The sequence below is a fragment of the Rhincodon typus genome, chromosome 16 (genome assembly GCF_021869965.1).
Source record: "Rhincodon typus isolate 14 chromosome 16, sRhiTyp1.1, whole genome shotgun sequence".
Taxonomy (NCBI): Eukaryota; Metazoa; Chordata; class Chondrichthyes; order Orectolobiformes; family Rhincodontidae; genus Rhincodon; species Rhincodon typus.
The window spans coordinates 49,533,303-49,558,302 of NC_063347.1; the positions used below are offsets into that span (position 1 = coordinate 49,533,303).

The 25,000-nt window shown below is 40.9% G+C and overlaps 2 protein-coding genes across 16 annotated transcripts in view; one reads left to right on the forward strand and one right to left on the reverse strand.

Annotated features, from left to right (window-relative positions):
* Positions 1–3,223, reverse strand: part of apeh (acylaminoacyl-peptide hydrolase) — a 149,292-nt gene extending 146,069 nt beyond the window's left edge. The window contains exon 1 of one of the 5 annotated variants that reach the window (XM_048606205.1): positions 1,419–2,276. In XM_048606205.1, coding sequence (XP_048462162.1) covers positions 1,419–1,469 — 51 coding nt within the window. In that variant the 5' untranslated portion in view covers positions 1,470–2,276. The other 4 variants (XM_048606207.1, XM_020530955.2, XM_048606206.1 and 1 more) reach the window with 4 other exon arrangements.
* Positions 3,224–3,502: 279 nt separating this feature from the next.
* Positions 3,503–25,000, forward strand: part of LOC109914530 (acylamino-acid-releasing enzyme-like) — a 136,872-nt gene continuing 115,374 nt past the window's right edge. For 9 of the 11 annotated variants that reach the window (XM_048606267.1, XM_048606266.1, XM_048606270.1 and 6 more), the window contains exons 1-9: positions 3,503–3,580; positions 5,562–5,640; positions 8,852–8,981; positions 10,547–10,673; positions 11,340–11,430; positions 18,547–18,622; positions 19,723–19,889; positions 20,349–20,489; positions 22,069–22,160. In XM_048606267.1, the coding sequence (XP_048462224.1) occupies positions 8,852–8,981; positions 10,547–10,673; positions 11,340–11,430; positions 18,547–18,622; positions 19,723–19,889; positions 20,349–20,489; positions 22,069–22,160 (824 nt within the window). In that variant the 5' untranslated portion in view covers positions 3,503–3,580; positions 5,562–5,640. The remainder of the gene's footprint in view (positions 3,581–5,561; positions 5,641–8,851; positions 8,982–10,546; positions 10,674–11,339; positions 11,431–18,546; positions 18,623–19,722; positions 19,890–20,348; positions 20,490–22,068; positions 22,161–25,000) is intronic. The other 2 variants (XM_048606273.1, XM_048606264.1) reach the window with 1 other exon arrangement.

Consider the following 25,000-nt stretch of genomic DNA (forward strand, 5'->3'; position numbering starts at 1 on the left):
GAGTTCTGAGATGCAGAGGGATCTTGGTGCCCATGTGAATGAATTGTGAAAGGTTAGTATTAGTACAGAGTACATCAAGTAAGTAGGAAGGCTAATAAAATATCATTTATTGAACAAAAACAAAGTTGCTGGAAAAGCTTAGCAGGTCTGGCAGCATCTGGTGAAGGGTCCTTCGACCCGAAACGTTAACTCTGTTTTCTCCTTCACAGATGCTGCTAGACCTGCTGAGCTTTTCCAGCAACTTTACTTTTGTTCCTGATTTGCAGCATCCACAGTTCTTTTGGTTTTTATCATTTATTGAAAGTGGAATTGAATACAAAGTAAGGCGGTCATGCTTTATTTATTCAGAGTATTAACGAGAACACATCTGGAATATTGCGTTGGTCTCCTGATTTGATGAAGGATGCAAACACATTGGAAGCAACTCAGAGGGGGCTTACTAGATTAATACTTGGAATGGGCAGATTGTCTTAGGAGTATAGGTTGGACATAGAGGCTTGTACCCATTGGAGTTTTAGAAGAGTAAGGGACTACTTGACTAAAACATCTTGAAGTACATATAGAAGGAATGTACCTTCTTGCGGGAGAATCTAGAACAAGGAGTCACTGTTTCAGAATAAGGCGTCATCCATTTAAGATAAAGATGAGGAATTTTTTCACCTCAAAAAGGACAATGAATCTTTTGAGCTTACTTCCTCAAAAGATGATGAAAGCAGAGTCTTCAAATATTTTCAAGACAGAGGAGATAGATTCTTGATAAGGAGTTGAAAAGCTTTCAGGGACATGCAGGAATGTGGAATAATCAAGTCAACCATAATTGCTTTGAATGGCAGAGCAGGCTGAACTGGTTGACTCCTGTTCTTAAGTCATGTTTGTGCAACACATTAACGTTATGCTTTTTTTGGTCCAAAACACATGACCTCACACTTGACTGCATTCATATTCAACTGCCAAAGTTTTGCCCACTCAACTAAGGTACCAATTTTTGTGTGTGTGAGAATTTAGAATGAGCTGCTTACCAAGATTTGTGGAATTGACAAACTTAGATGAATAGTTTTCTGAAAACAAAAAAACGCCGGAGATTACAGCAGGTCAGGCAGCATCCATGGAGAGAAAGCAAGCTAATGTTTCAGTCCAGATGACTCTTCATCAGAGCTGACATGAAGCATGGGGTGGGGGGGGGTGGGGCAGCATTTATGCAATAGTTATCTATTGAGCTGTCAATGTCATTAATAAGTAGCGAAAACAAAAAGCTCCAGCATAGGTCCTTGAAAGACACTAAATTCCACCCCTTTTGACTGCATACCCATTATTTCTATTGTCTTGATTGCACAGCAAATCTTTCAACCAAGTCAATAATTTGCCTTCAGGTTCCTGAATTTTAATGTTAGTTCAGAATTCTTTGTCTGTAAACTTACGAAATGCAACTGGATGTCCATATAAACTCCATACATTTGACACTTCCACATCTACTGTTCCAGCTACTTGCCCAAAAATAGTTAGATTTGTTAAGGCAGGATTTAGTCATGACAAAACCATGTCAATTCTCAAATCAGCACAAATTTCTCATCGGAGGTTTCAGCATCTTCTCTACATTACCTAAAAAAATCAGAAAATACTAGAAATCTTCAGCAGATCATACAAGTCCCGTCTTGGGTTGGGAAGTCTTTTTCAGGAAGAAAATGAACCAAATTAAAGGGGGAAGATGTGGTGCATTCAGCTTAAGGCACAGACAGTAAAAGAAAATCAATGTTTAAAATCTTTATCTGAAAATGAACAGTGGTTAAATGGCAGATGTGAACAACAAAGAAGGTAAAAAGAAGAAAGGTTTGGCCAACTTTAGCCACAAAAAACTGTGCCACACCAAAGAATAACTGCCAAATACCATTTTGCTTATTCTAACCCAAGCAAGTATTGCAAAAGCTTTTCAGAATCCAAACCAAATTCAAAAAACAAAGAACTGTGGATAGTAGAAACTCTTTTGTTTTCCCTCAAATATGCTGCCAGACTTGCTGAGTTTCTCCATTTTCATTCAACCCAAATACAACTACTTAACACTATCCTGCCAACCTGAGTTTTACAATTCGATTGGATGTACCATGAAGTCCTGTGAAAGGAAGGATATGATTAAGCTGGGGAGGGTTCAGAAGAGATTTACCAGCATGTTGCTCGGAATGGAAGGTAGGAGTTACCAGGAAAGGCTGGATAGACTGGGACTGTTTTCACTGGACCATAGGAGGTTGAGGGGTGACCTTATACAGGTTTATAAAATCATGAGGGGCATAGATAAGGCTAGGGATGTGTATTCCCTAGGATGGGGGATTTCAAGATTAGAGGGCATATTTTTTAAGATGATAGGACATTTTAAAAAAAAGACATGAGGGGCTTTTTTTTTAAAAACACAGAGTGGTTAAACTTGCTATGGAAGTGGGATGCGGGCACAGTCATAACGTTTAAAAGATACTTAGGAAAGTTCATGAATAGGAAAGATTTGGAGGGATATGGGCCAGGAGCAGATAGGTGGGATAGTTTATTTTGGGATTATGTTCGGCGTGGACTGAAGGGTCTGCTTCCGTGCTGTATGACTATATGCAGAATCAGACAAAGGAAAACGGATTTAACAAAATAAAAACACCTATCTTTCACAACGTCAAGACGTCCCAGCACTTGTTACATGCACAGTCTGGGAAGGTCATGCAGCGTAAACTGCCAATACAGGTATCACAGACAGCAAAGGGATAAATGCACCGATAAATCTGCAGGAGTGGCTGAAGGAGGGGATAAGCACTGGGCAGGACGATTCAGGGTCAAATACCGCCGGTCTTCAGAAGCTGGTCTTGATCCCCGGATTCCTGCTTTCCTCTTCCCCGGGGAGTGAACGGCAGGCTGCCCTGTGACAGACTGGGCCGCAAATCTGATGAAGGGTCGAGGCCCGAAACGTCAGCCTCTCTGCTCCTATGATGCTGCTTGGCCTGCTGTGTTCATCCAGCCCTGCACCTTGTTGTCTGGAATTTTCGTAGCAGGTTTGGGAGTGGATCGGGCTGTCCCCGGTGCCCCAGCTACACCCCTACCAGCACAAACCAAATAAAAGGCGCCGCAGATCAACAAGGACGGAGCAGATAGAAGACTCCATATCTCTCTTACCTCTGAGGCCATGGTTTCTATGGTTACTGAGCAGCCCACCCTCAAACCCCCGCCTCCCTAAGCCCGGGAAGGGTGAGAATATATCAACAGCACGCAGACATGGAGGGAGGACCAGAAATATTGACTGCATTCAGTAAGCAATAACTCAACAATATCTTTCTGCTGAAACCACAATCACCGAAACATTCAGTGAACTTAATGCTTTAAGTGTGGTTGCCTGCTATTGCGAGTCGATAGTTGTCGAAATGTTGTGGTTGGCTGACTGATGCACCCCTCTGCTTGCCCAGTGGGAACGTCTGAACGTTAACCCCGTCCAGCCACCGCGTGCGAGTGATGTCACGAGAGGCAGTTGGCGCAGGCGCAGTGTGTATCTGGGGGACGGGCGTATGAGCTGTTGGTAGCTTGACCAGTTATTCCTCTTCAAAGAGTTCCGAAAGTGAGTGTTCGCAATCAAAACATTGTCAGAGTTCACATGCGCTCCTGATAATCACAGGAAAACGTTCCTTAGCACTAGTAATTGTACAGTTCCTGTCCCAGTTTACATCATTTTTTGTTGACTGTAGGACTTAGGTACCGTTCAAAGTTTTCACATCACTGGAAATAATGAAGTAAACTGACCACACGACGCTTGCATATGATTTAAAGGCACTCTTTTAAGTTAGACAGCTGTTTATTGTTTACGAGGCTTGTGAAAGTTTATTTGTTACATCCAAGGTTACATCGTTTTGGTGTTGTGAGATTTTTTTTGCCCAGTGTATTTCAGGATGATTGATCCAGGGCAGTCTGAATAATGTCCTTCCCATGCTATAATGCTGTTTGCATAGGTTTTAGTGCTTATGATGGTGACTGAAAGTAATACTAAGTAAATAAGTTTTGAAGAAGAGCCATACCAAACTTGAAACATGATGCAGAGCTGGATGAATACAGCAGGCCGAGCAGGAAGGCTGACGTTTCGGGCCTAGACCCTTCATCAGAAAAGGGGGAGGGGAAGGGGTTTCTGAAATAAATAGGGAGAGAGGGGGAGGCGGACAGAAGATGGATAGAGGAGAAGATAGGTGGAGAGGAAACAGACAGATCGAAGAGGCTGGGTTGGAGCCAGTAAAGGTGAGTGTAGGTGAGGAGTTAGGGAGGGGATAGGTCATTCCAGGAAGGACGGACAGGTCGAGGGGGTGGGATGAGGTTAGTAGGTAGGAGATGGGGGTGTGGCTTGAGGTGGGAGGAAGAACAGGTTAGGGAGGCAGGGACGAGCTGGGCTGGTTTTGGGATGCGGTAGGGGGAGGGGAGATTTTGAAGCTTGTGAAATCCACATTGATACCATTGGGCTGCAGGGTTCCCAAGCGGAATATGAGTTGTTGTTCCTGCAACCTTCGGGTGGCATCGTTGTGGCACTGCAGGAGGCCCAGGATGGACATGTCGTCTGAGGAATGGAAGGGGGAGTTGAAGTGGTTCGCGACTGGGAGGTGCAGTTGTTTATTGCGAACCAAGCGGAGGCTCCGTAAAGCGGTCCCTGAGCCTCCGCTTGGTTTCCCCGATGTAGAGGAGGCCACAACGGGTACAGCGGATGCAGTATACCACATTAGCAGATGTGCAGGTGAACATCTGCTTGATGTGGAAAGTCTTCTTGGGGCCTGGGATGGGGGTGAGGGAGGAGTTATGGGGGCAGGTGTAGCACTTCCTGCGGTTGCAGGGAAAAGTGCCGGGTGTGGTGGAGCTGGAGGGGAGTGTGGAGCGGACAAGGGAGTCACGGAGAGAGTGGTCCCTCCGGAAAGCAGATAAGGGTGGGGAAGGAAAAATGTCTTTGGTGGTGGGGTCGGATTGCAGATGGCGGAAGTGTCGGAGGATGATGCGTTGGATCCAGAGGTTGGTGGGGTGGAACGTGAGGACGAGGGGGATTCTTTTTTGGTTGTTATTGCGGGGATGGGGTGTGAGGGATGAGTTGCGTTCTCGACCACTGGGGGGGGAAGTTGTGGTCCTTGAAAAACGAGGATATCTGGGATGTACGGGAGTGGAATGCCTCATCCTGGGAGCAGATGCGGCGGAGGCGAAGGAATTGGAAATGGGGGATAGCATTTTTGCAGGAAGGTGGGTGGGAGGAGGTGTATTCTAGGTAGCTGTGGGAGTCAGTGGGCTTGAAATGGATATCGGTTTCTAGGTGGTTGCCCGAGATGGAGACAGAGAGGTCCAGGAAGGAGAGAGAGGTATTAGAGATGGTCCAGGTGAAGTTAAGGTTGGGCAGAACCCCCTTCCCCTCCCCCATTTCTGAAGAAGGGTCTAGGCCCGAAACGTCAGCCTTCCTGCTCCTCTGATGCTGCTTGGCCTGCTGTGTTCATCCAGCTCTGCACCTTGTTGTCTCGGATTCTCCAGCATCTGCAGTTCCTACTATCTTTGAAACATGATCTTTGTTTCTCTCTGCACAGATACTGGCAGCCCTGCAGATTTCGCTCCCCGCTCGCTTCAGATTTCCAGCATCTGTGGTCTTTTGCTTTTATTAACTAAGTAAGTAATGGTTTGCAAATAAACTTGCAAGCTTTATCTGTAGTTATTCTTTTGTTCAGATATGTCATTTGCCACAAACATATGTAATTTGAGGTACTGAACTGCTTTCTTGTGACACTGAGCTGAATTATAGACTTAAGGTTAAAGAAATATAGAGTCATAGAATCCGTAGCACCCCCGCCACCCCGCCGCCGCCACCGCCACCGCCGGTATAAGGACTCAGGAGGCAGGCAAGTGGAACATGTTTATTCAAGCAGAAACTGGTTGATGCAGGGAGAGAGCCAAAGAATCTTCCCCGAATTGGAAGGGAGATCAATGACACATTCTGATTTTTACAGTGAAAATATACATTTTATACACTTTATTACAATGATCAAATACCACGTGGTCACTGTCCTTCCCTCTTAATCCATGCACCCAATCCCATGGCTCACCTAATTGATGACGGGCATTCCTACAAACAGCCCCAGGTTCCCATGCTCTTAGGGTATTTGTAATTGCTAGGTCTTGGGAACTTTCTCAGCATCCTATAAGTTCACATTCCAAAAGATTGCTGGCTACACTCCTTTGGGTGTGTTTTAGGCTTCTAATCTCTAAGGACAGTGTGAATTCTATTCTTCATTGCACTACATACATTTTATTTTATCAAATCCAGCCATTCCTCTAATATTTCCCACTCTCCCAGTTACGTAATGTTAAAATAATAAGTCAGTTAGTTTTAACTAATTGCTATAAGGTTAATTTCTGTTATAAAGTTAATTATAAAGTGTAACATTATACAACTACTTCTGTTAGCATTTTGAAATTTATGGGTTGTGAGCAATCTGTCTTCTTCAGGGCATAAGAAAAGGCATCTCCTAAGGCTAGTTAACCTTCACATCTCGGCTTAAATTTTTTTTAAATGCTTGTATTATATTCTGGCTATGTATTGAAACCAACTTGTATGATTAAAGCAGTTTTAACGAGAAACTATTTAATACTGCAGGTAGCTTCAACGAAGCAACTACTTACTATGAAATAACTTTAGCTGTCATCCTTGTAGCTGCTTAGGGACTTAATCTAGCACCTGATGTTATTCATTTACTGGGACAATCATCCTTTCATTAATAAGGCTAGAATTGGTCATTTACCTGGCCTAAGGCATCCTTTTGTCAGATCTATCTTAGATGGGAACACACAGCGTTCTTTTACCGATCTTCCAGCAGTTCTGTTCAAAGGTACCACTGTATTTCACTGTGTGAGCAGGCTGTTTACTTTTGCTTAGCTTCTGTCTGCCATCTTGTAAGCTGGCATGGGCTGCTTATTGTGGTCAGGCACAAATCACCTTACATGGCCAGATATAGGTCACCCCTACAGAGTCATAGAGATGTACAACATGGAAACAGACCCTTCAGTCCAACCCATACATGCTGATCAGATATCCTATATAAATCTAATCCCATTTGCCAGCATTTTGCCTATATCTCCCTATACCCTTCCTATTCATATACCCATCCAGATGCCTTTTAAATATTGTAATCATACCAGCCTTCGCCACTTCCTCTGGCAACTCATTCCATACACACGCCACCCTCTGTGTGAAAAAGTTGTCCCTTAGGTCACCTTTATAACTTCCCCCTCACCTTCAACCTATTCCCTCTAGTTTTGGACTCCCCCATTCTGGGCAAGAGACCTTACCCAATTTACCTTATCCATGTCCTTCATGATTTTGTAAACCTCTATAAAGTCACCCCTCAGCCTCCGACACTCCAGGGAAAATAGCCTAAGCTTATCCAGCCTCTCCCTATAACTCAGATCCTCCATCACCAGCAATATCCTCGTAAATCTTTTCTGAACCCTTTTTGTTTCACAATATTCTTCCCTTAGGAGGGAGACCAGAATTGTACGCAATGCTCCAAAAGTGGCCAAACCAAATATGATAGATTTCACAAATTAGAAGAGAATCCAGATATGAATATTGTATTTTATCTTCCATAACCTTTTATATTTGAATGGGATTTTGGAATCGTTTAGTGTGTTCCTTAGAATTTTATTAAACCCACAATATAGATAAGTCATGACTTGGTCATGTATATGAAATAATTTCGGAATTGATGACAACAGAATAATACTAAATGAGAATTTCAGGCAGTAGTTGTCTTTCACTCTCCCAATTGGACATGTTTGCAAGGGATGGAGGAATGGCAGTGAAGACTGTCTGTATCCCATTCATCGATGCAAGCTGTTCTTTCAATATTTTTCCATTTTGTGATATTTTCCTTTTCTATTATTTATTTCTGTTCAACCCATAACTTTGAGATTTTTGATCATTCTTGTCAGTAGACATTAATAGGGAATTTTACATGTTATAAATGCAGCATACTTCAGTTCCAGTACTACAGATTCACTTTCCCCAGTACTAATGTCAGTTCCCCAGTACTTATGCCAGAGATTATGACCTTTTGAGGCGCTGCTTTTTGATTGAAGCTTATTACTGAATTTGCAGACTGCTTTCCTTCCCCATCCTCTGTTATTGATCTCTCCATGTACCACAATGCCTGGATTGTCTTTCTCTCACTCTAGGTTCCTTTCCAGCTCTGAGTTGATGTCTCAAACCCTGGCACCAGATAATAACACATCTTTCTAGAAATACCGCTTTTGCTGCAAAGAACACTATCAATTCTTATCACAGAACTGTACTCTGCTACCACTACATTACATTTTGCTTCCCTCACTTGAATGACTTCCTGTACAATAGAACAGAGCCATAGACAGTTAGCTCATCTAACCTGCAGTGCTCAATCATATTTAGACAAGCTGAAAGAACCTCAAACCTGTAGGACAACTACAAATGCTGATGTGATCATCTCATGAAATAAAGTGTCCAGGTAACTCATCCCTACTCGATATGCTGTAGTCTGTAGTTTACCCTCCAGCTCACGAGCTCTCAGCCAAAGTTGATAGAGCTGCAGAGAATTAGTACAGACGTGTTTGCTGTGGATAACAGTGATATCCAGGAACTCGCATTTTCTGCAGCTGTGACATGAAACCTCACAAATGTTGAGCATTATAGGTACCAAAAATAGCAACTGTTTCCAAACAGGGACATAATTCTGCTTGCAGTTTAGGATTTGACACAGGATTTAAATTGTAACTGCTATAATTGTTATTCAGTATAAATTCCGGCATACAAAATGACTTGTTAAAAGAACTGTCTTCCTTTTTATTGGAGATGATAACTGATTCAGAAGAGATTGCTGGGATCTACCAAGAAATCAGCAAATTCCCAACTCCACTGAAAGGCTGCATTGGTCCACAGGTTACTTTGAAGCACGGGGGAAAGTACTGCAACATCTACTCAGGTACATTAATGATTCTGATTATATAAGGAGTAACATCAAGATGTATGCGTTGATCGCATTGTGCCTTCTCTTTGTCCTAAAATCTAATTTATAGGTTTTGCAAGGGATAAAGCACTTTTGTTGTTTTTAACCAATGGAGAAAAGATTCACGAGAATGGAGAGGTGAAGACTGTCTTCTTTGGAGAAAGCAAGGTTGAGAGGAGATTTGATGGAGGTAGCCAAAAATACTGAGGGCTCTGGATAGAGTAGGGATGGAGAAACTCTTTCCATTTGTGGAAGAATTGACAATGAGCAGGCACAGATTTAAAGTAATTCTCAAAAGAAACAAAAACAATATGCGAGAGAGTTTTTTTCATACATCAAGTAGTTATGTCTGAAATGCACTGAGTACGTGGTGGACGCAAGGTCTTTCCAGGCACCTGAAGGAATTAAACAGTTATTTGGGAAGGAATAATATGCAGGGTTCTGGAAAGAAGATGGAAGAATGGCAATAAAGACATTATTCATTTGAGGAGCTCATGCAGACGTGATAGACCGAATGACTACCTTTGTGCCTTAACAATTCTGTGATCCTGTCATGTTCTGTTCAGTCATAGTAATAGCACAGTGGAGTCATTGTGCTATTAAACAACACAATCTATCAAGTTGTAAAATTAGAATCAATTAATCTGATTTGTGAGGTCGCTTGCATCAAAAGAATGCTCGTGAAAAGTATCGGAATGAAAACCTATTTGTATCAATCAATCATCCTCATTCTGAGTTGCGTCTTATTGTTCTCGGTAGCTAAGGATGGGCCTTCACCATGTCACCTACTTCTCAGAATGATTTTTTAAAAGATCTATGCAAGTTTTATATGTACAAATTTGTTAAAATTAATGTAGAGAAAATGAGATTCTTTTAGTTTGCTCCACCTATCCCATTGTAAAATTTATCTAAGCTATAGCATCTCAAACTGAATATTTTCATAGAAGGGAAAATGAACCAAATGGATTACCTCATGCTCTTTATGAATGTCTCCATTATCCCTAGCTTCCCTGTTTGACATTTAAGTGCTTGAGATAGCATGGTGGTCATACAAAATGCAATGGAAATATGTATGGGTTTATGTTGGTATGTGGATAGACACAAATGCTATTATTAATTTCTATAGTTTTTAAGGTTAAGTGAGATAAGATAATATGGTCAAAATTATTAAATGTCTAGATGAAGTCTTGTAAAGAGAGTTTGTCCATCTTAAGATGGAACTTTATTTAGCAATGGCAATGAAAATTATAGATGCATTGTCTTTATACAAAAAAGGGTTTAGCAATGCCAATGCATCTCAAAAGTACTTTTGTCTTGCATTTGAATTTATGTCAAGGATCGGTCTTATTAGATCAGTCTGTGTCTCTACATCTCTCAAGGGCACTTGTAAATCAATTACAAGTGACTTACATGGGTTGCAGTATTCTTACAGTGTCACTGAAAGAACTACTCCTTCCCCCTGTCACTATGTCTTTGTTGAGAGTTTCTGTTTTTCATGCCTCGAACAGATGAGGAGTGATGGTGCTTACTTTCTGTTGCAGAATGGTCCCAGAGAGATCTAGAACGAGCTGAGTGGATGAAGTTGTGTCGGAAGTATTTTGTTTTCTACAATGAAAATTCCATTGTGCATGCTGGTCCTTCAGGAAGTTGTATGGAATTACGGGGCGAGTGAGTATAACCAGGGCGGTGCCATTGCAGATATCAAGAGGTCGTTGACTGTTGATAAAAGCTGTATTTCTGACCAGTTTAACTGAAGTGTTTCATCTGGGGAGCTATGATATGACTTAACGTGCTGGTTAGTATCAAACTGATATGGACCAGATATTGGAATCGAACATCTTAACCTTGTTTTTACTAAGTTGCCAGGATCTTGAATGATATAGTGAAAAGGCGGTGGAATTTGATTCCGTAAATAATTTAAGACAGTTGAACAAGTGTGTAAGGGATGACAAACTTCCATGGTTACAAGTAAAAACTGAGAACGTGGGGCTGATCACAACTGCTCCTTCAAAGAACCAAAATTAGCTCCACTTCCCTTGTTGTAAGTTTCTATAATTTTGTGATCTCCTTTGTGTCTGATTTAGTGACATAATTATTGTAATTCCTTATACATTGATCAGTTTATTGTCTTGGTGTCATTGGTAAGAATGAGAATGAAAGAATAAAACAATTCTGGATCTAATTCTACTAATTCATTAAAGTATTTTGATATTCTTTACTGTATTAGAATGGCATGTCAAACTTGAAATATTAACTGATAGGATTGTAAATTTGCACTGTAAGACAAGAAGTTTGAATGTTGAGTCTAACATCATTCTAAACTTTGACTTTCAGATTGCTGAATAGAGATTCACCCTCTGGCACTTGGAAAGCTGTTCTCAGGGGGCATACCAACAATAAGGGGGAAGAACAGCAATTTCTGGAGGTAAGGATATCATGGATTAGTGTGTGCACTTGTGTGCGATCAGCTAGTATGTACCATGGCACTGGATGCAGCCGCTCCATACATTTTAATGTGTGCTAATATGTGCAGATTCATTATCAATTCCTTAACAACCACTAGAATGATAGAATCTCTACAGTGTGGAACCAGGCCATTCAGCCCATCAAGTCCACACTGACCCTCTGCAGACCATCCCACCCAAACCCACCCCTTTACCCTGCCCTTGTAACCCTGCATTTCCCATGGCCAATCCACCTAACCTGCACACCTTTGGACTGTGGTAAGAAACCAGAACATCTGGAGGAAACCCATGCAGACACAAGGAGAATGTGCAAACTCCACACAGACAGCCGCCCAAAGGTGGAATTGAACCTGGGTCCCTGATGCTGTGAGGCAGCGATGCTAACTGCTGAGCCGTTTCAATTTATAAAATTATTCTGTAAGGATATGCTGCACTAGGAACCATAATTTATTATGTGAAGCATAATGGTTTTTGATTTTCTGGGATTATGAAAATACATACCTCACCACTTAAAGCAGCTGCATTGATGCTAATGTGATTCACCTGCTACATACATTGCAAGGTTAAAAAAGGTTATGCTATTAGAAATGGATAAAACTTGCAAATCACAATGGAAGCTGTAATCACATGCCATTTAGAGGGAATTAAGTACACAAGATAACTGGATTTTAAAGAGGTACTATTTACTTCCTGTGTATGTGTATTCCTATAGATATTGCTACATAGTATGAGCTGTAAACCAGCAACAGTTAGATGAGATTAAACATGGTTTAAAAAAAAGTTGCATCTTAAACTGTGTATTGCAGTGTGGAACAAAGAAATGGCCCTTTGATTCTGTTTGGCTATTCAGTTAGACCACGGCTGATCTATATCTTCATTTTGTCTGTTAGTTAAGTAAACTCTACTGCCCTTGCCAAGCAAAAATCTATCTGTCTCAGATTTAAAATTTACAATTAACCTAACCTGAACAGTTTAAGAGGAGGTAGTGGCATAGTGATAATGTCACGAGGCTAGTAATCCAGAACCCCAGGCTCTAATGTTCTGGATTCAAATTCCACCATGGCAGGTATTGAAATTTGAATTCAGTAGAGATCTGGAATTGAAAAGCTAACCTAATTAATGCATTAAATGCATGCATTTCTCTTCTTACTGTTGATTTTAATTTTTTTAAAAAGCCTACCGGGTTCATTAATGTCCTTACGGAAGGAAATCAGCTGTCTTTACCTGGTCGAGTCTCCATGTGTTTCCAGACACACAGCAATTTAATTGACTCTTCACTGCTGTATGAAATGACATAGCAAGCCAATTAATTCCAGGGTAGGCGAGGAATGGCCAATAAATGCTGATATAGCCAGTAAAATCTATATCCTATGAACAAGCAAAAAAAGACCGTTTTGGAGGAGGGAATTTCAGATGTCTCGGGTGAATTTGTTTGTGCCCAGTTTGTTTGGGATATAAGTGGCAACTAAGTTGCAACATTATTGATTATGGAATGAAAAGCTTTAGCAAATTTTTGGCTAATTTAAATGATTGCCCAGTAGAAGTGTTGGGACTTTATCAGCCAAGGAAGATAGCTGATTTGAGATAAATCATAGAATCTCTACAGTGTGGAAACAGGCCATTCATTCCCATTAAGTCCAAACTGACCTTCCAAAGAGCATGCCACCCAGACCCACCCGCTACCCTGTCTCTGTAACCCTGTATTTCTTTGGGCACTGTAGGCAACTTAGCATGGACAATCCACCTAACCTGCACATCTTTGGACTGTGGGAGGAAACCGGAGCACCCAGACGAAACCCACACAGACATGGGAAGAACATGCAAGTTCCACACAGACAATCACCCGAGATTGGAATTGAATCTAGGTCCCTAGCTAGCACTGTGAGGCAGCAGTGCTGTTGACTGATCCACCATGCCATCCATTATAAATAATGTTGCACTCCTGCACCAGATGATTTTGTGTTCGCGTGCAGGCAAATTGCTGCAGAAATTATTCTCAGGAAGTGAAGTAGCTGGAAAGAATTGAATGAGAAGGGTTGATACCTTGAGTGCATGCAAACTTAAAGTAGAAACAGGAATTTAGCCATTTGGCCCCTCAGGCCACCTATACCACTCAACTGACTTAATCGAAATTGCCTTTTTTTGGGTTTAGAATTTCTAGTGCTCGTGTGCAACAGAATCTTTTTGATGATTGTTGCTTTCATTCAGAGTGAAAACTACTTGTGCCAGTAAATTTTCAATTTTGACTTAAATGCAGATTGTTCCTGAACTCTGATTTGACCACTACATTCTCATTGTTTTGAATAATTGGGGATATTGGTGAATATTTGAATAATTGGTAAAAGTATCAGAAATAAGGCAGATGAACTTAGAAGATGGGTCAGTACTTGGAACTACGATGTTGTGGCCATTACAGAAACTTGGGTAACTCGGGGACAGGAATGGTTGTTGGAAGTTCCGGGATTTAGATGCTTTAAAAGAAATAGGGAGGATGGTAAAAGAGGCTGGGGAGTGACATTGTTAGTCAGGGCTGGTATAGCAGCTACTGAAAGGCAGTTCGAGAATGATATGCCTGCAGAGTCAGTTTGGGTTGAGGTCAGGAACAAGAAAGGAGCAGTCATTTTGTTGGGGTTTTTTTTACAGACCCCCTAATAGTTGCAGAGAAGTGGAAGAGTGGATTGGGAGGCAGATACTGGAAAGGTGCAGAAGTCACAGAGTTGTAGCCATGGGTGACTTCAACTTTCCAAATATTGATTGGAAACTTTTTAGTTGTAATAGTTTAGATGGAGCGGATTTTGTCCGGTGCATTCAGGAAGGATTCCTGACACAGTATGTAGATAGACCAACATGAGGAGAGGCCACTTTGGATTTGGTGCTTGGCAATGAACCGGGCCTACCTGTTGGTAGGAGAGCATTTTGGCGGTAGCGATCATAAGTCTGTTACTTTTACAATAGTCATGGAAAAGGATAGGTACATACAGCAGGGTAAGGTTTATAATTGCAGGAAGGGTAATTATAATTCTGTTAGATAAGAACTAGGTAACATAAAATGGGAACAGATGCTGTCAGGGAAGAGCACCACAGAAATGTGGAGATTGTTTCAGGAATGCATACTGCGTGTGCTCGATATGTTTGTCCCTAGCAGGCGGGGAAGATGCGATCGAGTGAGGGAGCCTTGGTTCTTGAGAGAGGTCGAACGACTGGTTAAGAGGAAGAAGGATGCTTATTTAAGGTTTAGGAAACAAGGATCGGAAAAGGCTCTAGAGGGATGCAAGTTAGCCAGGAAGGAGGTGAAGAAAGGGCTTAGGAGAGCTATAAGGGGGCATGAGAAAACCTTGGCAGATAGGATCAAAGAAAACTCCAAGGCTTTTTACACGTACGTGAGGAATAAGAGAATGACCAGAGAAAGGGTAGGGCCGATCAAGGATTGTAAAGGGAATTTGTGCACGGAGCCTAAAGAGATAAGAGAGGTCCTTAATGAATACTTTTCTTCGGTATTCACAACTGAGAGGGACCTAGTTGTAGGGGAGGACAGTGTGAAACAGGCTGGTAGGCTAGAGTAGGTCGATGTTAGTAAGGAAGATGTACTAGGAATTTTGAGGAACTTGAAGATAGGTAAATCCCCCGGAATTTGTCCAAGGATTCTATGGGAAGTGAGGGAAGAGGTCGCAGGGCCCTTGGCGACGATCTTTTCGTCCTCACTGTCCACGGGTATAGTGCCGGAAGATTGGAGAGTGGCAAACGTCATTCCCTTGTTCAAAAAAGGGATTAGGATAACCCCAGAAATTACAGGCCAGTTAGTTTTACTTCAGTGGTGGGCAAATTATTGGAAAGGGCTCTGAGAGATAGGATTTATGATCACTTGGATAGGCACAGTTTGATTCGTGATAGTCAGCATGGATTTGTGAGGGGTAGATCATGCCTCACAAACCTTATTGAATTCTTTGAAGAAGTGACCAAACACATGGACGAAGGTAGAGCAGTGGATGTGGTATACATGGATTTAAGTAAGGTGTTTGATAAGGTTCCCCATGGTAGGCTCATGCAGAAGGTAAGGAGGCATGGGATAGAGGGAAATGTGGCAGATTGGATTCAGAATTGGCTGACCCTTAGAAGACAAAGGGTGGTAGTGGACGGAAATTATTCAACATGGTGTTCAGTTACGAGTGGTGTACCACAAGGATCTGTTCTGAGTCCTCTTCTATTTGTGATTTTTGTGAATGATTTGGATGTAGGAGTGGGAGGGTGGATTAGTAAGTTCGAGGACGAAATGAAGGTGGGTTGAGTTGTGGACAGTGCGGAGGGCTGTTCTAGGTTACAAAGGGACATTGATAGGATGCAGAGCTGGGCTGAGAAGTGACAGATGGAGATTAACCCTGAAAAGTATGAGGTGATTCATTTTGGAAGGACAAACTTGAAAGCAGAATACAGGGTTAACAGAAAGATTCTTGGCAGTATGGAAGAGCAGAGGGATCTTGGGATTCATGTCCACAGTTCCCTGAAAGCTGCCACCCAGGTGGATAGAGTTGTTAAGAAGGCGTATGGTGTGTTAGCTTTCATTAATAGAGGGATTGAATTCAAGAGCTGTGAAGTTATGCTCCAGCTATAGAAAAGCCTGGTTTGGCCACATCTGGAGTATTGTGTCCAGTTCTGGTCGCCTCATTCCAAGAAAGATGTGGAAGCATTGGAAAAGGTGCAGAGGAGATTTACCAGGATGTTGCCTGGAATGGAGGGAAGGTCTTACGAGGAAAGGTTGAGAGAGCTAGGGCTTTTCTCTTTAGAACGATGAAGGATGAGAGGTGACTTGATAGAGGTGTACAAAATGATCAGAGGTATAGATAGAGTGGACATCCAGAGACTTTTTCCTAGGGTGGAGGTATTACGAGGGGGCATAGTTTTAAAGTGAGTGGAGGTAGATATAGGGGAGACGTCAGAGGTAGGTACTTTACTCAGAGAGTGGTCGGGGTGTGGAGTGCATTGCTGGAGAGGGTAGTGGAGTCGGCCTCGTTAAGGGCAATTAAGCGGCTACTAGATAGGCATATGGATGATAGTATATGGTAGGGATGGAGGTTAGATAGACCTTAGGTTTAGGGTAAAAGTTCGGCACAACATTGTGGGCCAAAGGGCCTGTACTGCGCTGTACTGTTCTATGTTCTATTTCCTGTCTCTCATTCTGCAGTTGTAAGAACCTCAAAATTGCAGTGAAGACCCCAATTATAGCACTTCTGGTGATGTCATGAGGCCAGAGTTGGAGAATTGAGGAAATTCCTGTCCATTATGTTTGAGCAACATGTACAATTACCAGAATAAATTTAAGAACTTCGTGTTAAGAGAGTTCTATTTATTTTTAATATGGACTCCTTGGTCATGATACTGGGCCAGATAGAATGCAAAGTTCTTACTTTTGATCAACATGTCTGTGTGTATTAGCTGATTTCAGCTCAGATCTAAATTTGATCTGAATGCTCTGAGCTAGAAAAATGGAAAGTGTTTTCACACCTGATATACTCAGTCCTTCAACTGAAATGAGTACATGCAGGGATGTTCCATGAAAAGTCTTGGGCCTAGCTGAGATTTGATGCCTCTCTGGAATAAATAGCTCACTGACATTCACTGTCCAGATTTGCATGAAGCTTCGTTGTCTGGTTATGTTTCACAGCCAACTTGACACTTGTGTTAACTTTAACTTTATTAAATTCCTCTTCTATTCTAAAATGTATAAAAGTGTATTTAATCGAATTGTCAGCATATTAACAGGACATTTCACCCAAGAGGTTTATGATGGTGTTGATGCTGCTTGTGAACCTTTTCTTACTCGACTGTAATTGTAGATTTGCATGATGATGTATCACATATGTAGGTTGTAGGAAATAAAGACTAACTGAAAATTGCGAAAGTAAAAGAGACCTAGTAGTCATGACATACTTGGTACTCTTAACTTTTGATGAACTTAGACCTTGATTTTTAACAACTTAAATGTTCAGTCATCATGTCGGGAGACTGTACCATAGTCGGAAAATGATGAGCTCTACATCAGACAAACTTAAACAAATACTGTGGATTTCTCTGTGTACCCTTGCATCGCAGACAGCCGAATGATAAAAGATAGCAATCCAACTCATTATCTAAAAGAGTTCCCTGGGCCTTTGAAAACTATTAATGTTAAATACTACACAATATACACTATTATATATTGTAAGTCTTACAAATAGGGTCAAATTCTCATGTTTGGATCCTGCATCCTGGAGGAATGAGTGTGTGAATCTGCACATACACTGAAAGCAATTTTAGAGGAGGTCGCCCATCAGGCCTTGCTCAAATTAAACAGTGAACAGGTTCACAGTTTCTATGCCTGGAGATCAATGTCAATTAGAGATTAGTATGCCCACTGTAAGAGCTAAATGGTGCTTAAGTGTGGGGTGGTGCAGGAGTGCCTTCATTTCTGGTCAGTGACCACAGATCAGATGTTCACAGACCAGAAGCATCAGAGCCTTTCAAGATCTGGACCACTGTCCCTCACAGTTTGGGACATTGTTGCAAATATAGCTAATTTGCAAAGCGGAGGCATCCAAAAAGCTTGCTTACCCAGCCACTGACAAGACATTGTGATTTAATGGCCAGCCTCCTAACATGATGACCAAAAATCCTCTTCTGTGTCAAAAGAGTACCCGAGTTAAACTTTAGGGGCTTAATTAGTTACTTTACAGAGGAGTCTGCCTTCTTAGCTGGGTGTAAAATATCTCATGTCACTGTCATAAAGAAGAGCACACATGTTTTCCTGATACCATTGTCGCTCTTTATTCCTCAAACAGCATCAATAAAAGAAATTGATCACTCATGTCATTGCTGCTTTTGAGGTCATTCTGTGTGCAGATTGCTTGCCCTATTACATTAAAATGAAGAACTTTTGAAGTACTATTGTACTTATTCACCTTCATTGTTGTCTAGACATCATGGGGGAGCCTTCAGATGTGTTGCAATCAATTTTATGGCAATTTTGAAAGCAATGTGTACAATTATTTAACTGTAATGTAGGCACGTTTCACTCTGTCTTGAATGATTTATGTTTTCTACAGATATGGAGCAAAACCTCAAAGGACAGCAGCATAAACCTGACAGTACTTGACAAGCATGGCAAGGTATATGAAGATGGTATGTGAGTATTCAACCAGGTCTAGAATGGGAATTATGTAGTGATGAGCAAACATTTCCATTTACATACTGGCAAAACTAAAGCTATCGTTTTTGGTTTGCATTCCTTTACTCCATTCCCCTCCTTTGCAACACTTTGATGTCAAATCAGTTTTTGTTGCAATTTTAGTATCCTATTTGATGAAAGCTGTGCTTCCAACCACCAATTTGTTTCAAAGACTAAACCGATGATTTCCAAATCTTCAACAATGTCCAATTTTTAAAATTTTCAATCTAAACCCCCATCTATACATTTGCTACACCTAGATTCCAGTGCACCCATGTGTGGTCTCCCATATTTTATCTAACCACTGTAAATTTAAGGTCCTCCAAAACTGCTGTGTCAGCTTGAATCAGTCCTGTTCATCTGACAGCCCCCTGAGCTTGTCAACTAATGTAGGCTTCCAGTAAAGCGATGTCTTGATTTCAACATTCTCATCCTTATTTTCAAATATTGCCAATCCTATGCTTTTAGCTGCTGAGGCTATGAGCTTTACACCTCTCACGTCTGGGGCTTGCGTTCCTGCTTCAAGGAACACCTTAAAACCTAACTCTGTGTCCGGACTTTTGGGCATCTAATGTAATATCTCCTTGTATGGTTTGATGTCACATCTTACTTTGTCATCAGCCTGTGAAGCAATTTGGTACATTTTATTCTGTTAAAGGAGTGTTTAGACCTGTTTAGAGTTCGCTATTTTAAGCTGGCACAGTTTTGTTTCGCTCATTGTAGAGATTATAGAGTTAACTGACTGAATGCAAACTTGTGGGGTGTTTAATTTTGCATGTCTGAAATAACATAACAGGATTTATTATAACTATGTCCACAATGGTATTGTGGTATGTAACACTGTCAGTTGCTGTTTTAATTATCTGATTTGTGTTTCCAGTCACAAGGTTCAGAAAGGGTTTTGTTATATATTTAATGTGGAAATATCTGTTGTTTCTCTTGAGGTCATTTGAAAATTTTTTTTATTGCTGTTTGTAAAATTAACATTTTTTTGCTAGGTATTAACTAATTTCTGATTGCTCTTGTTGTCTTTTCGTCTGCCTTTGCCATTTAGATCAATTTGGCTGTCTTGCGTGGTCTCACTCTGAAACTCACATTCTGTACGTGGCTGAAAAGAAAAGACCCAAAGTGCAATCCTTCTTCAAAACTAAACCAGAGCTCGGTATTGAACAAAAGGATGACAGCAGCATTGACACAGAGAATTACCAGAAACCTGCAAAAGTGCGTACTGTTATTATTTATCATGCCTAGGAAACAGTTAGATCTAATATTCTCATTTAAGAAGACTACCATTTGATAGCTCTAAGACGAGGGGGAGTATGTTACCTGGATCTTCACCCTCTCATTCAGCTTTGGAAATCTAATTATGAGACCATGGACCACTAGCAGTTTTTGTCTGTTTGTATTTGGTTTTCACTCCACTACAAATGCTAGGCTAGCATTGTTGTCGTAATGACCTCCTGCTAATAACATGTGACATGTCAGCAGATTACTGCCACAATTGACACACTTGGGAGCTTCTGATCATTAGGTAGGACATGAAGGGATATGGTCGCTTATCTAATCTCATCAAATGTAGGATGGTTGCTTGATTCATTTGAATAGTGTGTAGAATATACATGAAGCGATATTGTTTGCCAAATGACCTTGATGCATTATATATGCTGTGATCTTCTTTAGCAGGCAGATCAATTTCTGTACTTGGAGGACTGGGGTGAAGCCCTGGTGAACCAGAGCACCCCAGTACTGTGGATATTGGATATTGAGACTGACAACATTTCTGAGCTTCAGGGGATTCCTGAACACATTTCTCCTGGGCAGGTTGGTGTAATTCTGCAGTTTTTCAAAGATTTGTTTTGTTTGTTGGGCTTCCAGTCCTGGTAGCACCAATCAGAATTATGATCTTTCAAGGTGGCAAAGTATTGAGTGCTCAAAGTTAAGTGCTATGATATAGACTGATCAGATTGCTTTATGTGTTTCTGATCTCTACCATACAATCACTGGAGTCCCTTAGTTTAGACTGTGCGCGCACACACGTGCTCGTGCACACCAGAGAGGAGGGAAAGTTATGGCATTGGTTATCCAGTCAGACATGAACATCCTTGAAGTACCTGGCATAAACCAGTTGGTACGTGTTTGCAGCTTATTCTCTCAGATGAATAATGTGAGGTGCTGTGAGTTAAAATAGAAATAAAATAACAGGCAGTACAAAAGTGAATTTTTGCCTTAACACTTTATTGTAGCCTCTGACAGTTTGTTTTGATTTCTCCCCATTCTCAGTGTATTGAGTCTTGGTTATTTCCAGGGGTGAGAACATTTGAATGTATGCCGAGCACATGTTGGAGTTAGTATGCCAGCTACAGTATCAAAGGAGATTTTTACACCAAGGGAACACAGTGTGGAGCATGTCAGGCAGCATCAGAACGTCAACTTTCCTACTCCTCTGATGCTGCCTGACCTGCTGTGTTCCTCCAGCTCCCACTGTGTTGTCTCTTACTCTAGCATCTGCAGTTCTTGCTATCTCCAAGAGCCTTTTACACCAGGCTGTTTGCTATTCATTCTACTCTTCGTCACTGTCTAGAAAGCAGATACTTCCCTACCATCGTTAAAAATCTATACGTTTTTAAGATCAAACTTAGCACTGAATTTTAACCGTGGCAATAGCAAACTAAACATTGAATTTTACCATAATGGCAAAATTTAATCATACTTTGTGGTGTCTTAGATGACTCATTGTATTTTATGCTGTAAAGCTGTTAGTCACAGGCAACTTCCCAGCAGATATTTTCTGTCGCAATTTCATTTGTGATATAAAGTTCTGTTCTCAGACATCAACAGTATATGAATACTGCCTCTTTTTCAGACATGGAGCTGAATGGAGCGAGGTGCAAATGACTACTGCCTGAATGCCTCAATCTAAAAAGTATAAAACCAAATAGCAAGAGTGGTGACAACCACCCGCAAGAGTTTTCCATCTCTCATTCATAGTTACAGAGCAATTCAACTAAAGGACTGACTGTTGTACACTAAAGAAAATTTATAAATGTTTTTGTATTTCTTAGTATCATTTTCAGTTATTCGAATTCAAGTGGTGAACTAGTTTTTTTTGGTCAGATTAATTTCTTTTTCAGCTGTCTAATTAAAGTTGTGTCGGGTTATATCCAGGATTTTTCTCAAATGCAAAGAAATTAAGTTTCAAAGAATAGTCTGATTGTGGTGTGTCATGAAACTATTTTGCATTTAATTGAATGCAAATGAGTTTGAACAGACATTTGAGCAAACAATTGTTTTCAGAAGTAATTGTATTGGTATCTCCAAGAATTTGGAGGCTGCAGATATACTCACTGTCTGTCAAACAATGTGACACCGTAAATTAATCAGCCTGTTCCTGTGTTTCCAGGCGATCTGGGCCCCTAAGGACAGTGGCATCATATTTGTTGGCTGGTGGCACATTCCTTGGCGATTGGGTCTCAAATACTGCACCAACCGGAAGTAAGTCACTGAGTGGTATCTGTTATGCAGTGCAAATAGTATTTTTAAAAAAATGTCTTGAAATGCCTGGGACAAACTGGAAATTTGAGACCAATTTCTATGAGTTAAGTCTGTAGCGATTTTCACTGAGGCAACTCTCCCAAGCCAATGAATCTAGTGATAGTGCCACCATTTCATATTCCCATTAAAGGTTTAATGTTCTAGTTGTTATTTATTTCTTTGGGTGATGATGCAAACTGAGGTAGGAGTAAGTATTTTTCCCAGTAATATAATTTATAAATGAAAATCCATAACAGTTCAGGTGGGGCATCGCTTAAAGTACAATACAGATCAAATTCTTTGTAGAGAATATATTGCTGTCTGTGCCTTAATAGAACTTTAATTACAATTAATTTTTACAATATACTTTCTATGATAAAGATAGCAACCAATGAATTTCTAATCCTTCTATGTACAATAGAAAGAGGGCCGTAAACTGGTATTCCCCATTGAGCCTTTGTGACAACAGGTCCAAACTTTAGTACGTCAGTCAGCTTTTAGCCCTGGACGGTGAAATATGCCAGTCTACAACTATCAGACAGTTGTGGGCAACTCTTTTTACCCTGGAAGACCAAAATGTTTCCGGCAGATTGAAGAGCATTTCTCACGAATATGTCACCCTCATGTTTGTTTTGGAGGGCATACCTGGAAATGGCCCATATATCAAAGTCCTGCACTGGGGAGCTACTCGGAATTAAATTTGACAAAAATCACTGCATCTTTTTCCAGATATTATTTGCAAAGACTTTTTCCCCCAACACAGCCACTTCATGGTTACTGTGTGAAGGGTTGAGATTCTGCGCATGTAGAAAGAGGACAGACCCTTCTCAGCACTGGCAGGTTAAGTCTAGTCGCTTGTTTGAAAGTTCAGGCAATCAAGATTCCTACCCATAACTTTGACATTCTACTCAGGGAACCATACAGTAGTTGCCACTGTCCCCTTTTCCCACAGGAAGACATTACATGTAGAAAATTGTGTACATGTTGGTATAATCCCAGCAAAATGAAAGCAATCCAAGGTAACTACATAATACACAGTTTGAAAGACTTTTGAACACATAGCCGTTCAAAATCCCATCTAATCCCAAGCACCATCAGGTTGCAATTAATCAAAATCCAGAGAAATTTCTTCCGTATCAAAATTGTAGGTTTGACTTAGCTGCTCGTTTTTAGTTCTGGTACTGAAAGCCATGAGGCCCCTCCTTTTGACTAATCGCACAACTTTCTCAGACTTTTGTTAATCTGCAGAGTTCCAACCAAATATTCTTCATCTGGAAATTTCACAAGCTAAACTCTTCTGTTTAGGTAATGTATTCCCTAACTGTTCCAAACAACCTCCTCTCTCTTTTTTTAAGCAGACGTTGTATTTGCATCTGACTTCAGTCAAGCCTTCTTCAAAACGTCCAAAAGCTTTTGAGCCAATTTTTAAAAATCTTGGTCATGCTAGCTTTTGCTAAACTAACGGCTTAATGTGTTCTCTGTTCACTTACAAACACCCATAGTGTAAACAAACTTCCATTAACAGTTCAGTAGGACAGTAGGTTTAAAATCATGGTTCCGAAACAACTGACCAAGTTTGTTTTTAAACCACTTCACAAAAAAAATGACCAACACCCATGGTGCTACTTATTTGAGGCATTTTTATTTTCCTTTAACTCTATTTCTATGTTGCATTAGTAACATATTGATATTAAACACCAACTTATATGGCAACCGTACTTTACATAAATTTATTTACATCATAGCACTCAGTTTCTTTCAGATGTGCTCTTGATAAAGCATCTGCTATTTTAGAGATAGTGGGAATAGTGCTATTTTGTTTCTTTTCTAGACAAGTAATTAATTTTTAAAATGTATGACTGGAGAATTAACCTCCACCAAAACAAACCAAGTTGTTGTCTTGAAGTTTTCCAGGAAAAAATAAAGGATTGTGCTCCATATAATTGAGATTTGTTTCACATTGTTGATGATGGACATTTCAAAATTATGTAGAGCCAACAGAAGACTCAATATCTCAATCTTCACTGGTGAATATTTCTATTCACATGGAGTCAGGTTCTTCAAAAAATAACTGACCAACCATTCATAGGTCAGAGAATCATAGATCATAGAATCCCTACAGTGTGGCAACGGGCCCTTCGGCCCAACAAATTCACACCTACCCTCAGAACATTCCACCCAGACCCACCCCCAAAAACCCACCTAATCTACACATCCCTGAACACTATGGGCAATTTAACATGGCCAATCCACTTAGCCTGCACATCTTTGGACTGTGGGAGGAAACCGGAACACCCAGAGGAAACCCATGCAGACATGGAGAGAGTGTGCAAACTCCACACAGGTAGTTGCCCGAGGGTGGAATCGAACCTGGGTTCCTGGTGCTGTGAGGCAGCAGTGCTAACCACTGAGCCACCGTGCAATTCGAATTTTGTGGTAAAACCGCTCCCACATAGATGTCATCTCCATTAGTTGTTCTGCCCCCCCTCTGTGAGGGCAATATTTATGAACGAGTCTGGTCATGTCCCAAGAAAAATATCAATTCCTTCCGTAGGGATATGCTTCACTGCTGTAACTACTTCTCCATTTATTAAGTCACTCTTAAATCTAACTCTGTATAATGGGAATTGTGTATCTTCAATTAATATTGTCTCCTTCGTTATTCCCTCTGGAAAACAAATAGTGTCTTCAGCCAGCATCAGTGACAGACTTTGTCCATTGCCTCTCAATATCTTTAGTTGTTTACCTCCTTGATTTGAGGCATAAAGAAAAATCCCCACTGGCCTGACTCTCTTCAATAT